Below are 13,713 nucleotides of genomic sequence, written 5' to 3'. Positions count from 1 at the left end.
GTTCGAGGAGATGGATATCCTAATTACCCTGATTTGATCCTTACACACTGTGTACATGTGTCAAAATATCACATGTAGCCCCCAAATATGGACTACTAATATATATACATTTTTAAAAAGTCGTAGAGGTAAGGGAAAGTGGCCGTTTGAGGGCTTGGGGTCAGTTCTCAGAGCTGGAGTAGGGGAGACAACTGAGGATGAAGTGGTAAGCAGGGCCCTAGTCAGGCTGAGAGTTCTCGACCGAGTACAGCAGCGTGCTCCTGGAGTCAGGTGGCGCTGCCGGCTCCCAGGAGGGGCTCAGGGTCAGATCGGCACCAAATTGCTGCCCCCTCCTTCGGTGGTTCGGCTCTGCCATGGCCCCCTGCTGTGGTCAGGGGTGCTGGGGCTTCAGGCAGGACTCTCCCTCCCATTCCTAGTGCGCCCTGAGTCCTGCAGCTGGCTGGAGGACTGGGGGACCCACTGCCTTCTACCACATTCTCCCTGTTGTCTCCATGGGCTGTGGGAGGACTTCACATGCTCTTAGAATCTCTGAGTATTTGTTACCAAGAAACGCCTGGCACTAAGGGACATTAAACATGGATGCTGGTTGATAGGGATGGATCTTGTTTTTTTGGACAGTCTCACTATGTCACCCTCGGTAGGGTGCTGTGGCATCACAGCTCACAGCAACCTCCAGCTCTTGGGCTCAAGCGATTCTCTTGCCTCAGCCTCCCAAGTAGCTGGGACTACAGGCGCCCGCCACAACACCGACTATTTTTTTGTTATAGTTATCATTGTTGGTTAGCTGGCCCAGGCCGGGTTTGAACCCACCAACTTTTGGTGTATGTGGCTGGTGCTGTAATCACTGTGCTATGGGTGCTGAGCCAATAGGGATGGATTTTGAGGCAAGCGAAGATCAGTATTAGTCACCATATATCAGCATCTGGCTGAATATTCTATGAGCCTTTATGGCACCTGACCCTTTGTGTTCTTCTGGGAAGAGTGTTTGGGGACTAAGGTAAAGTCAAACTCAAACAGCTGGCAGGAGCAGACTTATCTGGCTCACATGAAGATGAATATAATTTCAAAAACATTCTGGAAATCCCTGGACACTTAACCGCCTAATGAATCTCAAAGACGTATTTGTTAAGTCCCTCCCTAGGCCCCCATTTCTTCATCTGTAGGTATTCACTGAGCACTTGCTATGGCCTTGGTCCCAGTGGTGACAAAAGAGAGGAAGTCCCCGTGTGATCATAAAACTTCTATTTTTGTGGAGGAAGATAGATAGTCTACAAGTAACAAATTAAAAAACTCAATCAATAAATGCTACCCAGAATTAAAAGTGGTGGTCAGGAAAAGCTGAGTCTGAGTGACGAGATGGAGTCAGCCATGCAGAAATCAGAGGGTGAATATTCCAGGGTGGCGGGGAACAGGTGGAAAAGGCCTCAGGTAGGAGTGAGCCTTAGAGAGTCACAGGGCAGGAAGGCCTGAGCATCAAAGAGGAATGTGGTGGGAGGTCGGGTTCCAGGTGCTCAGGGGATGGGGGCCAGGATGTGACCTCTGCTGTTTTGCAGAGGGCAGCCCCAGGCAGGCCTGGCGGGAGGCAGCAGTGGCTTAGACTAGAAGAGTGATGAGGGAGGAGGGCAGGGCACCAGGTCTGGCGTGGGTGGGATTTGCTCCTGGGTTGGACACTGAGGTGAGGGGAGGACAGGCCTCTAGGCTTGGAGATGAGGCCTTGGCAGCATGGAATGGTTGTGCGGAATACCGGGCCGCGGCAGATGGAGAGAGAAGCCGCTCTGAAGGGGAAAATCAAGAACTCTGTTCTGCACATCCTGAGCTTCAGAAGTCTGGTCAGCAGCAAAGTGGACATGTGAAAGAAGAAGGGGAGCGTGTGAGCCCCGAGTTGGGGGGTAGATCGGGTCTGGAGATGGCGAAGGGAAGCCTGTGAGCTGGGGGGTCCTGAAGGGGGCACAGTGAGTGAGTAGAGACCCCAGAAGGGGTACAGCTCCCATAGTGCTCACTCATGAGTGACCAGCCTGCAGAATGGCCTGGCTGGAGAGCAGGACCCTGCAAGCAAACTGCCAAGGAGCAGCGGGGCCAGATGCTGGAGGGGATGATGTCATAGTTGCCAAGAGGAAGACAAAAGAGGGGACAGGAGACAGTCTGTAAAAAGAAACCACGTGGTCTCCACGGGAGGTGCCTCCCTGCAAAGGTTAAAATGCTTGTTCTTCCTCTGTGAAGAGAGGGCAGTGGGGAGAGGGAGAGAGTTCCAGAAGGAAGGATTGGGGTGAGACAGTGGTGCATTCTGGGGGACCCCAGGACTTCTAGGGTGTAAAGCAGCCGGAGCACAAGCCAGATGGGAGGCTGGACCTTCCAGCTTTTGGGCTTCTTGACTATGAGAGGAGGTCACTTTGAAGTCCTGGGAGCCTGTGGGGACGGGTTGTCTGCAGAGCCCGTGAGAGGGAAGGGGAGGAAATTCCTGGGGGTAGGCGCTGAGTGGGGGAGGGCTGCACCTTTGGAGTAGTCACCAGGCAGCAGGGAGTCTCTGCTGCTGGAGAGAAGGCCCCCTGGCCTCTCCCATAGCATGATAGCTGGTGCACTCAGCTTCCTCTAGCTGGGGAGCAGGGACATTGCCACTCTGAACCTCTGTAGACCCCCATGGAGGCCAGGGCCTTGCAAGAGGTTTTGACTCTGACTGGGAGGCAGTCAAAGCCTCAGGAAACATTTCTCCCAAGATTTCTCGAATCTTCAGGAGAGATTCACTAAGAACAGCAACAGCAACAGCAGCAGCTGCCAGGCTCCCCGATCGGGTTGCTGCAGGTGACCGAGAAAGTAGAATTTTCTCTGGCACCTCCAGCTTCAGGGAGATGGCCCCTGAGACCCTGTGGGAACCCAGCTGAGAGGATGACGGACACACGCCAGGAGGCAACCAAGGGAAGGATGAGGAGGGGCAGGCCTGGGTTCTAAGTGGCACCCGCACCATCCAGCACCTGGCGGGCAGTTCCCACTCCCTCCTGTGCCAGGTTCTTAGAACACCCCTGTCTTGTCTACTTACCACGGACTTGCGGATGCTAACGCGGGGCTTGGGGATGGGTTTGGAGGGTTTGTTTTCAAAGCTTTCCGGAAGTGTGGAGGAATGCCCCCCTTTTCTTGCTTGTAGTGCTAGCTGGTAAGCGACTTCGAATGCCTGTCCCAGTGTTAGGATGATTTCGTAGGCTAGATTCTGCAAGAAAAATGAGAAAGCGTTTAGTACCGGCACATGGAAGATCAGAAGGACTCGGATGGCTGAGGAACACCGGGGGAGGAGAACCAGCCAGGTATCTTGACCGGCTTCAGCGGTGACTTAGTGGAAATCTAGGAACAGGACACCCCAGGGCTAACTGAGGATCTACCCAAGGCACTGATGTGGCTCCTGTGCTTACAGCCCCTCAGGAGCCAGCTCCCCACTTAGGCCCATGAGGAGCAGGGCCCATGACCCATTGGCCCCAGAGCCTCCTCCATCGAGAGCTCCCCTCCATCGAGAGCTCCCCTCCATCGAGAGAGCTCCCCCAGGGCAGATGCCTTAGAAGGGAAGGGGTTACTTCTGGGTTTCTGGGAGTGCCTCAGCCATGCTGCGAGGAGGCTCCCACACACTCCACGGGAGGTGTTCCTGAGAAGTCTGGGTCTTTTTACCTCAAACATCTGTGGTTCAGCGGAACATCTACGAAACACAATCCAAACCTAATTTAGGCAGAGGGGAGAGGCATTAATTATGCTGCTGTGGCGTCTCACAGTCCCAACAGCCAGCGTGCAAACAAGGCTCCAGCAGGGCCAATTATCCTTCTATTTCTTGAGGCTTTTTCTCTCCCTATGGGGCCACTCTATATTTTATCACCAAATCAGCAAGAGACAGGAGATTCTGTCAGGCCAGCGCCTGGGAGAAAGGTTCTTTCTTTGGACCTTCCAGAAACCTGTCTCTCAAGATGATGTTGAGCTTTCTTCTCTCCTCCAGATACATGTTTTGACGTCTGCCTTTTCTTCCCAGCGCAGCTCTGTCCTGACTTCTCTCACCCAGAAAACATGACATGGCCGACTGACCCCAAAGAGGCACACTCAGAGGTCAGAGCACATCAAAGCAGCAGAGGTTTCCTGGTCACAGAGAACATTCTTTTTTTTTTTGCAGTTTTTTGGCCAGGGCTGGGTTTGAACCCACCACCTCCGGCATATGGGGTCAGCGCCCTACTCCTGTGAGCCACAGGCGCCGCCCCACAGAGAACATTCTTAATGCCACAGCAGAGAACATAGCACAGAGAACATTCTTAATGCCACAGGTAAGCTTTGTCCCAGGTTTTCATCCTTGACTTCTTACAGTCACAGAAATATTCTGCTAATGCTGACACTGCAATGGGCCCTCTCCACTCCTGCCCACCTCCCCTCCAGTCAGGCACGCTGCCGGCTCAGGCCCCATGCTGCTGGGGAGAAGTGTGTGGGATCATTCCCACTTGATTGGGAAGGAGCAGGAGGTGCAGGATGGCTTTCCAAGGCCAAGGGGAAGAGGCCTACGGCTTCTGGACTGACCAAGTGTCAGATCACTGCCAGACCAATTGTCATGGTCTCAGAACCAAGTAAAGGAATCACCTCTAAGCTTGAGATTTGGCTTGTCAAAGGGGCATCTGTCCCCTGTGAGCTGCTTGTTAGGAAATAAAGGCCCTACAAGATAAGACACTTGCTTGTTGGAGAGACTGCACCTTCCACAGCAAGCTAAATGCTTCTCTGCAATGAACACTGAGCCTGTGTTTGCCTCCAGGGATGAGTCAGACTAGTAAATTAGTAACGCGCAGGGAAATGATAGTGGAGGAGGATGAGGACCGGGAGGCAGCTCCGACCATCACTGCACAGAGAAGGCTGAGCCCTCACCACTGCCTACACTTGGCACTCACGTCACCGTCCGCTCTGCCCCTCAGTGCCGCGTGGGTCCCCTCTGAGAGGCAGGCAGGGCTTCCGACTCCTCTAGTCTCTCGGAATGAAGTCACAGGCCTTTGATCTTGTTCTCTGCTACTGTGGAAGATGGTGGAACCATCTGCCAGGGATAAACAGCAGAGATTTGTGCCTTGGGTGGAAAGTGGAGTCTTTAAGACGAAGGTGTGAGATTCAGTGCTTCTGTAACATGTAGCCTTTAGAAGCTGCAACGGTGGCACTTAATGAGTGTGAATGTCTTTATCATTAACCTAAAAACAAGTTCCTGTAAGTGAGATCTCTGTAAGGCTCCGGCGTCTTCAAATGAAACTCAGAGATGCTCATTTGGGCGGTTCAGGTTTTTCTCGGGACTATTATGAAAAGCCTGAAGGGTCTGAAAGGGAACGGGTTCGAAGTTCTATCTTTTCATTTTTAATTAGCTCCTGGAATTAGAAAACTGCTCAGATTAGACAATGGACTGTGGGATGAAATTTTCCTGCCAAATGGCTTCTTCTGGTTTGGGCGGCGTTCTCCTTGACATCTTTGTTTTATCTCAGAGAGCTTTATAATGTTCTTCTTCTATGATTATAGAGAGAATTGGCCACTGTGACTTTCCCTCCCGTTCAGTAGCCTTACTGCTTCCGGGGATGATGCTGGGGGTTGGGGGACCCTGGTGCCAAGACAGGCTCATCAACTCGACAAAGCCTGTGGGGGTCGGGTGCTCAACAAGGGGCCTGGATGGCGGAAAGTCCCCTCTGCAGGTTGATTTCTCCTGTCCCTCCTCGTGTCACCCTGCCTCTCCTATTAACACCCTCACCATTGATAATTAAATGGGAGGAGAGGGCCAGGCACGGCAGCCCACGCCCGTAATACTCTGGGAGGCATGGCAGGAGGATCACTTGTGCCTAGGAGTTCAAGCCTGCAGTTAGCTGCGATGATGCCACTGCACTCTAGACCTGGGTGACAGAGTGAAACCCTGTCTCAAGAACAAACAAGCAAAGAAACTAAAACAAATGGGAGGAGAGTTGTTCTTGTGACAGAAGATTCTACTGGGACAAGGCAGAACACAATATTGTAATGTCAGAAAAGCTCAGGTGACAAGCCCTGGCTTACTCCTTTCAGCCAGCCTTGCCAACCCCAATGGTGCTTTCTAGCATTAAGAGCCAGTGACACCACCCAAAAGATCTGAAAGCCCAACTGGTCTCTGCCTTCAGAGATTTCAACAAGTCTCTCTTGCCTTGCAACTGCGGGAGGCCAGGGCCCAGCACACTGCAGGTGCTGAGTATGTGGTTGCTGGAAGAATGAACATGCAAAGGACAAGCCGGAGTGACAGTGACATAACTACTTATTACTGCAGCCTAGCTACCATCGGGCAAGACCTTAACAGGTGTGCGACACCTGTTACAGTCATCTCATTACAAGCATTACAGTCATCTCATTCAAGTCTCACACAGCCACGGGCAGAGTATCAGTCTCACTTTCCAGATAAGGCAGCTGAGGCTCAGAGAGGTTAAGCGACTTGCAGATACCACAGAGACAGAAAGGGAAGCCACAGCCCATGGCCCTGCCCAGGATGGCAGCTTGCCTCTGAGATGGCTGCTCCTGTGCCTGCCAGGGAGTTGGCCTGCTCAGAGGTCGAATCTGTTCTTTGAATCTGGATTGGTTTTTCTGATTTGTGTGGCCAGTGTGATATAGCAGAAGCAACATGGTGGCCCTTGAGAGGTCGATCATGAGGAATCTTGCAGCTTCCTCCTGGGTCTCTAGGAACGCTCACTCTGAGGGAACTGGTCGTGTGAAAAGTCTGACTGTCCCGAGATCACCGTGCTTCTAGGATGTCCCAGCTGGGCACAGGAGAGGCTGCCTGAAGAGGAACAACAGTTCCAGTCGTCCCAGCCCAGGCTCAAGGGTCAGGAGAGGAGGAGCCATCATGGACGGTTGAGCTCCAGCAGACACCACACGGATGAGGCCCAAGGCCAGACAGAGCCCTGGTCAGCTGCCCAGGCATGTCCAGGCATCTGAGCCTCCCTGACTGAGGCTCCGGATGTTGAGCAGAACTGCCATGCCCAGCCCAGACCCCTGACCTCCAGAATCATGGTCATAATAAAGTGGACGTTGCTTCATGCCACTGCCTCTGAGGGTGGTTTGTTACGTAGCAGTGGATAACAAGGACGTCATGTAATGCTAAAGAAGGTTGCCAGACCCTCCCTGAGGCAGCGTGAAGGGGAGCCAGGAGCGTGAGAGCTGTGAGGAGGCCCATTCTGGAGCCACCCCACCCTCGCTCTGGCCATAGGGAAGCCCCCTGATGTCTGCGGCCCATGTGGCCCCTGGGACACTGCAAGCACTAAGGTGTCCCTTTACAAATGCCAGCTCAGACCGCAGAGCTGCAGCGTCCTTCCCAGTCAGCACAATGATGCCCTCATCTCCAGTGCTCCCGCCCCAGGGCATAAATTCAGACTCACTCAGCTTGACCTTCATTCCTCATCTCTCAAATGCTGGAACCTGGTCTGTCTCTGTCCTTGGCGCCTCTTGGCTCATGCAGCTTATTGGAAGATGCTTGCTTTGGCCTTTTGAGCATAAGTCTCTTGAGACACATTTATTGCAGCAGTTGGCCCTGAGTAAGGATTTCTTACCTTACACAGACCACCAAAGAAAGAAGACAGCGTGTGTGTGTGTGTGTGTGTGTGTGTGTGTGTGTGTACATGTGTGTCTGGTGCGGGCGTGACGGAAATTACTGGAAAGACCATACTCTGAGCCTTGTTTATTTCATCCTAAAATGGGGATGAGGCCGTAGCAGTAGCCGCCTTACTGGACTGTCCTGAGAATCACTAATAATGGTGTGTAGCCCGACAGTAATACTGGCTGACACTGACTGTGTCCCGTGTGCCCGTGCCCTGCTAAGTGCTCTTGGCAGCCTCTCTCTCGGTCCCCGGGACAGCCCTGTGCTGTGGGTCTGTTTCTCTCCCCATTTCACACAGGTGATGATGAAGCCCAGAAGAGGGTAAATAACTTGCTCGTGAGGCAGCACCTGGCAGAGCCGGGGGACTCCAGGCATCTTACAGGGTTCTGTCTTGACCACTATAACTTAGAACTCTACTTGAGATACAATAATAGACTTCTGTAAATGTTTAAAAAAAAAAGTTGAAAGCATTAAGTCATGAAGTGCCTGGGTCATGACTGGCCCCCCTTGGCTGGGACAAGGGCACCCAGGCCTATTTGCCTGGGTCTCGTGCCAGGACCAACTGAGTGGCAGCCTCCAGTCAAAGCGGGTCCCTGTGATGTGAACAGAACCATCAGCACAGGGATTCTTAATCTCCGGGTGCCCAAAGATGCTGGGAGGACCCCGGGCAACACTCCCATCCTCTGCAGCAGCTGTGTGAGATGCAGGGCCGGGGATCCCAAGTCAATGGGGCCCCCTCCCAGGGAGTGCGTCAAATCTCCTCTTCCCTTCTTCCTTTCCCCAGGGCTTCTGATCTGTCAATTAAGGATTGCTACATTCTAGGATCTTAAAGAACCATGATAACTGAAAGACAGATCCTGCTTGTAATGAGGGGACACAAACTTGTTTTTCTTCTGCCACCTGCACATATGCAGGCCAGCTTATATTTACTGTGGTCTCCTCAAGACAGCTGTGGTTGTGGTTTATCATCACCAGGGATATTTACTGACATTCTTTTATTTCACTTTATTTTTTTGAGACAGAGTCTCACCCTGTTGCCCTGGGTAAAGTGCCATAGCATCATCATAGCTCACTGCAACCTCAAACTCTTGAGCTTGAGTCATCCTCCTGCCTCAGCCTCCTGAATAGCTGGGACTATAGGCACCTGCCTTAATACCTGGCTAACTTGTCTACCTTTTAGTAGAAACGGGGGTCTTGCTGTTGCTCAGGCTGGTCTTGAACTCCTGAGCTCAAGCAATCCACCTGCCTCCACCTCCCAGAATGCTAGGATTTCTGTGACCCACTGTGCCTGGCCCTTACTAAGCTCCTTCTGTGTGTCAGAGCCCATGTTGTGTCTCTGGTGCCTGGCCTGTGCCTCATCTATAGCATCTAGGAAGTGCTCACTGAATGATGCAGGAGATGGAAAGTCTCCAAGTCCCTCGTTACTTCCATTGGAGGCTAACAGAGAGACAAAGACATGTCTCCATTGTCCCCCTGCAAACTTCACTGACACTGCCCAGCACGCTCATCAATCTGGTATTGGAGAAAGCATGTCATAGATAGTGGGCAATCTGTCCTCCAGGAAAAGCTCTGGCTACCCAGGTAATTAATTTACATTAACTGCCACAGGACTAGGATTTTTCCATGCAGTGGAATACTAGGCAGTCATTTAAAATGAAAATTGAGTTATTTAAAAAACTTGTTATAAGATTGTATGTTAAAATACATGTATATATACACACAGATGGTGTCTGTGTATATGCCCAGAAAACGGATATCTATCAAAATGTTACTGAAAGTTATTGCTGAGTGTTGAAATTGTGGATGATTTTTCTCTTTATATTTCTTTATATGTTTTAGACTTGATTTAAATGAAGATCAATAATTGTTATAATAACAAATAACCTTTCCATTTGGATGAAAAGAGAAAAATTTTTGAGTTCAAAATAATCTTATTCATCCTTCTCTTTGATCTCTGATGGAGAGTGATCTCTGGTCTCCCTCTTTCCTTTCTTTCTTTAGTAGAGATGGGGTTTACCTTTTGCTCAGCCTGGTCTCCAAGTCCTGAACTCAAGCAATTCACCCATCTCAGCCTCCCAGAGCGCTAGGATTACAGGTGTGAGCCATTGCTCCAGGCTCTGGTCAGGCTTTTAATTTCATCACTTTTCACACTAGATGTCAATTCTCTCATCAGCTCAGTTGATGTAAAATGCCCAGCACTTCCCTTAATCTGCAGCCCCAGCCCCTCTCCTCCAAGCACAGAGCAAAGAGTGGAACTCTCTACTGTTCAACCGCTATCAATCCCCACCGACAAATGTTGCTGTGCGGACACTAACTGTGGATATACAGCCAATATTCTCTTGTAGCCATGTGAGATTTGATCCTCACACCAGGTCAAACTGCTGTGAACTTGAACCATGTTTTGTTTCCTCTCACATTACGATAAAGCAGCCGCAGCAAATATGCGTGACATCGCTTGCTGCGTCCCAGGGAGTAGGCTGAGCGCCTTCTGGGCACTGTCAACTTCTTACAGCCACTTTCCAGAGAAGACTATCATTCCTGTCTTACCTGTGAGCAATTCAGTGTCTTATTAACTTGGCCAAGTTCACACAGCCAGTAAATGGCAAGAGCCCGGGTTCAAATCCAGATCTGACTTCAGATTGGCCTGTGTTTCCTGCCACTGAGCTATGCGTCCTGTCTCGGTTGCCTTCCTGAGCCTGCTGGTGTCTGCACCCCCTTCCCTTAAGGGACCCTCTAAGAAAGCATCCTATGTTTTGAAGATTCACCGTATGGATGTTGGTAAAGGCCCTAGTGCACAGTATCCCTTCATAGGGGCGCAGGACTAAATGTTCTTTTATACTTAAGTCTCACAGAAGTTTTGTTTTAAAAGGAAAGGGTATACGTTTCTTTCAAAGACATCTGGAGCTTGCAAATACCCTTGACCTCCAGGAGGCTCACAGCTAAAAGCTCAGCACCAGAAAGAGCTCAGCCCAAATGACATATGTGATTCTGTGGGCTGCATATTGATGCTAAGATTTTTCCCTTGATGTGAATCTTCCTTTTGGTCCGTGTCTTCGTTTAGTCTCATTCAGATTTGTGTGTCTCTACATTTTCAGGCTTATCATACCTATTATGTAGACTGCCTTAAATCTTTTACAGAATGAGTTCCATTTGTTCACTTAAACAGTTATCCGAGGGCTTATTTTGTTGAACCCCTTACTGCCAAAATGACTGACAAGGCATGTCAGGTGTAAGCCTCCAGACATCTGGTGAGTACGACAGAGAAGAAAGGGCCCTGAGATAGGAAGGGACACATCCAGAGACAGGGCACATCCAGAGACACCTAGTTGGCTGGCTGCTCTGTAGGAATGGACCATTTTGATCCATCTAGCAGCCCTTTCCATTAGCATTAAATAAACAATGGCCACATTTTCTTGACTGGAACTGAAGAAACAAAGGTGTTTGGTTTCACAGTATCAGAAAGCTACAGGCCTTGGCAGAGGCACTGTGAGGTGGGTGGAGGCTCACCCACACCACGAAGAGGGCGCAAACGTAGACAGACACATTCAAGGGAAAAACTGTGTCTGCATGTGGGAGCCCAGGGCAGAAAAGCCTGGGGTGTCACAGGTGCTTGGGGAGGTCTGTGGGACCAGGGTCTACCAGTGAACAGAGGTTATGAGCTAAGTCCCAGATTCCTCATGGACTATAACCCTATGGCACTCCCACCCACGGGGAAAGTGGGTGTGGTCCCGGTGACCTTTTGGTCCCTGTTTGCCCTGGGAACTCCAGGGTTCTCTGAATAGAAGCTGCTATCTGTCTTTACCCCGTCAACCACGATTCAGTTCAGAGGTGCATGAGCAGTGACACCATGCCAAAAAGCAGCTCCCTACCCAGAGGCCAGACTGCCAGACCCCACACCCCCGCAGCGAGTGCTCAGAGAGCCAGTCACCAAGGGGCTGCCTTGCATCTCATACGATGTCCTAGAGCCAGCAGTCAACCCCAAAAGCTATTCCAAACGACCAAGGATTTGGCCTGTTATAAAATGGCTTCTGTTCTTGGTAATACACCCTTTCCCATCTCCTTGCCTTGCCTGGTGAGTTACTGCTCATCCTTGAAGGTCATCTTGGGCATCACATCCTCCAAGAACCTCCTTGAAGTCCCTTTCCTGCTTGTCCCAACCAAGTCAGGTGCCCACCTCTGGGGTCCCATGGCACCCTGGGCACGCTCCCCTCACTCCCTGGCATTTACTATGATTTTCTCTTTCTGGGTCTGATTATCCCAGGTGGCTGGGCTCCTGGAGGGCTCTCATCTTACTTTGCTTTGTATCTCTGGGGCTTAGAATATTTTAGGTGCTCAAAAAATGTTTTTTGGATAAACTGAAAAGAGGAAGCTGCCTGGCAGATCCCTAAAATAAGGGGACTTACACTTTAAGGACAGAAGGGGTGAATAGGGATGGCTGGCGGCCATTCCTTCCAGCTGCCTTCACCTGCTGTACAAATGCAGACAATGCCCCATGGGGACCCCAGGAGCAAGTATTTTTCTTTCTGGGTTCTCACTGGGGTCTCCAGAAAGAGGCTACATTTTTCTTCAGGCTCTATTTCGCTGTACTCTCTTGTTTTATAAGACCTGGGGCAAGCCTGGTCTACAACTTGCTTCACCCACGTCCTGAGGCAAAAATAGCTTCGAGAATATTCTGGGCACATTCACACAATTCATTGACATCTCTTTAGCTCTATCTATAGTTAGTTCTCTCAAGTACCAGGCAGAAATTAATCTTCATAAATTATATTTATAGAAATAAGTATTTCCCCATCATGGGTTTTTGGCATTTAGAGATAAATACTAGCAATCCTGCTAACATGGCTGTCAAAGCTATCAACTGGCCGAAATGCAGATAGCTTCTCTGGAGCTAATTTCAGCTAACTGAGAGAGTCATGAAATTACTTTTTCTCCTTCAATACAACAGGGGGTCCCTGGAGAAAATTTTGAAAATACAGAGAATAAAGACGTCAATAAAATTCTCCTATAAAATTCCACTGTTGGTATATAACCACTGCTATTTTGGTGTATTTTCTTTTTATATATGTATATATATACACAACTAGTTTTATATGCTAAGTGAATTGTTATATATGAATTAAAAATTAGAATTATACTTTATGACTTTAATAATCATAAATTAGAATCATTGCTTTTTCATGGATGTTCATTATATCATGGACGGTTTTTGCACACCATTACGCATCCTTCAAAAAGGTTTAACTTCTTGCCTCCCTGCAAGGACAGGAGGTTGTGCCCTGCTTTCTAAAATATGATTTTTTTTTTCTTACAACATTGCAGGTTCTCCATAGAGGTCATGCCCTGTAGCCTGTGGTCACCTGTCCTCATGGAACCACAGCCTAAGGTGGCTGACCACAGGCCTCTCACACCCATTTTAGAGGGTCTGGCCTGCCCTGGCAGAAGGGAAAACGATCTTCATCCTGTTGCTTGGCTAGGATTTGTGGAAAGGGGGTGCAGAAGAGAGATTTGTTGTATTTTAACCTCTTCTCCATCCTCAAAGGGAAAAAAATCTTCATGAAAGGAGCAGTAACTTGTGAGGCCTGGGAAATGTGGCATTCTCTAAATTTAAACCTTTTTCATTTTAATTCTTATTGTTTAAATCTGCCTCAAATGGACATGTCCATTTCCTTAGTTTGGCCAACACAGGAAATATAAATGACTTTTTCTTTGCTTATGGAAGATGCCTACCTAACGGCCTGAGCTCAGCATTCTGAAGGCATGAATGAGGGGTCACATCCCATACTGACCCCATGTTCACATACAGCAATGTTCAGATCCCAGCCCACTATCCCTTGTCTGGGAGACCTTGGCCCGCTAGGTGCTGGCCTGACCCCAGGATTGTGTGGCTCTGAGCTTATTGTAACTGTCTGTGTCTCTAAGGTCTCTGACTGGAGTATAAGCCCCTGGATGGCAGGGACCTGGGTGTGACACATGGTAATGGTAGGCACTCAATCAATATAGGAGTGCATTTCATATGGAATTTGATTTTTCCTTCAGGCGGGAAATAATACAGCAGTGAGCACATAAATATATATGCATATATAAATATAAATAAATAACTATAAATAAATATATATTTTTTC

The 13,713-nt window shown here is 49.6% G+C and overlaps 1 protein-coding gene across 19 annotated transcripts in view; it reads right to left on the bottom strand.

Annotated features, from left to right (window-relative positions):
• Window positions 1-13,713, bottom strand: part of ANKS1B (ankyrin repeat and sterile alpha motif domain containing 1B) — a 1,177,049-nt gene that overhangs the window by 12,746 nt on the left and 1,150,590 nt on the right. For all 19 annotated transcript variants that reach the window (XM_053582560.1, XM_053582555.1, XM_053582557.1 and 16 more), the window contains one exon: window positions 3,035-3,202. In XM_053582560.1, coding sequence (XP_053438535.1) covers window positions 3,035-3,202 — 168 coding nt within the window. The remainder of the gene's footprint in view (window positions 1-3,034; window positions 3,203-13,713) is intronic.

Source organism: Nycticebus coucang, chromosome 3, assembly GCF_027406575.1.
Source record: "Nycticebus coucang isolate mNycCou1 chromosome 3, mNycCou1.pri, whole genome shotgun sequence".
Lineage (NCBI taxonomy): Eukaryota > Metazoa > Chordata > Mammalia > Primates > Lorisidae > Nycticebus > Nycticebus coucang.
The sequence above is the reverse complement of the archived record's forward strand: the minus strand, read 5'-3'. Positions and strand labels throughout refer to the sequence as shown.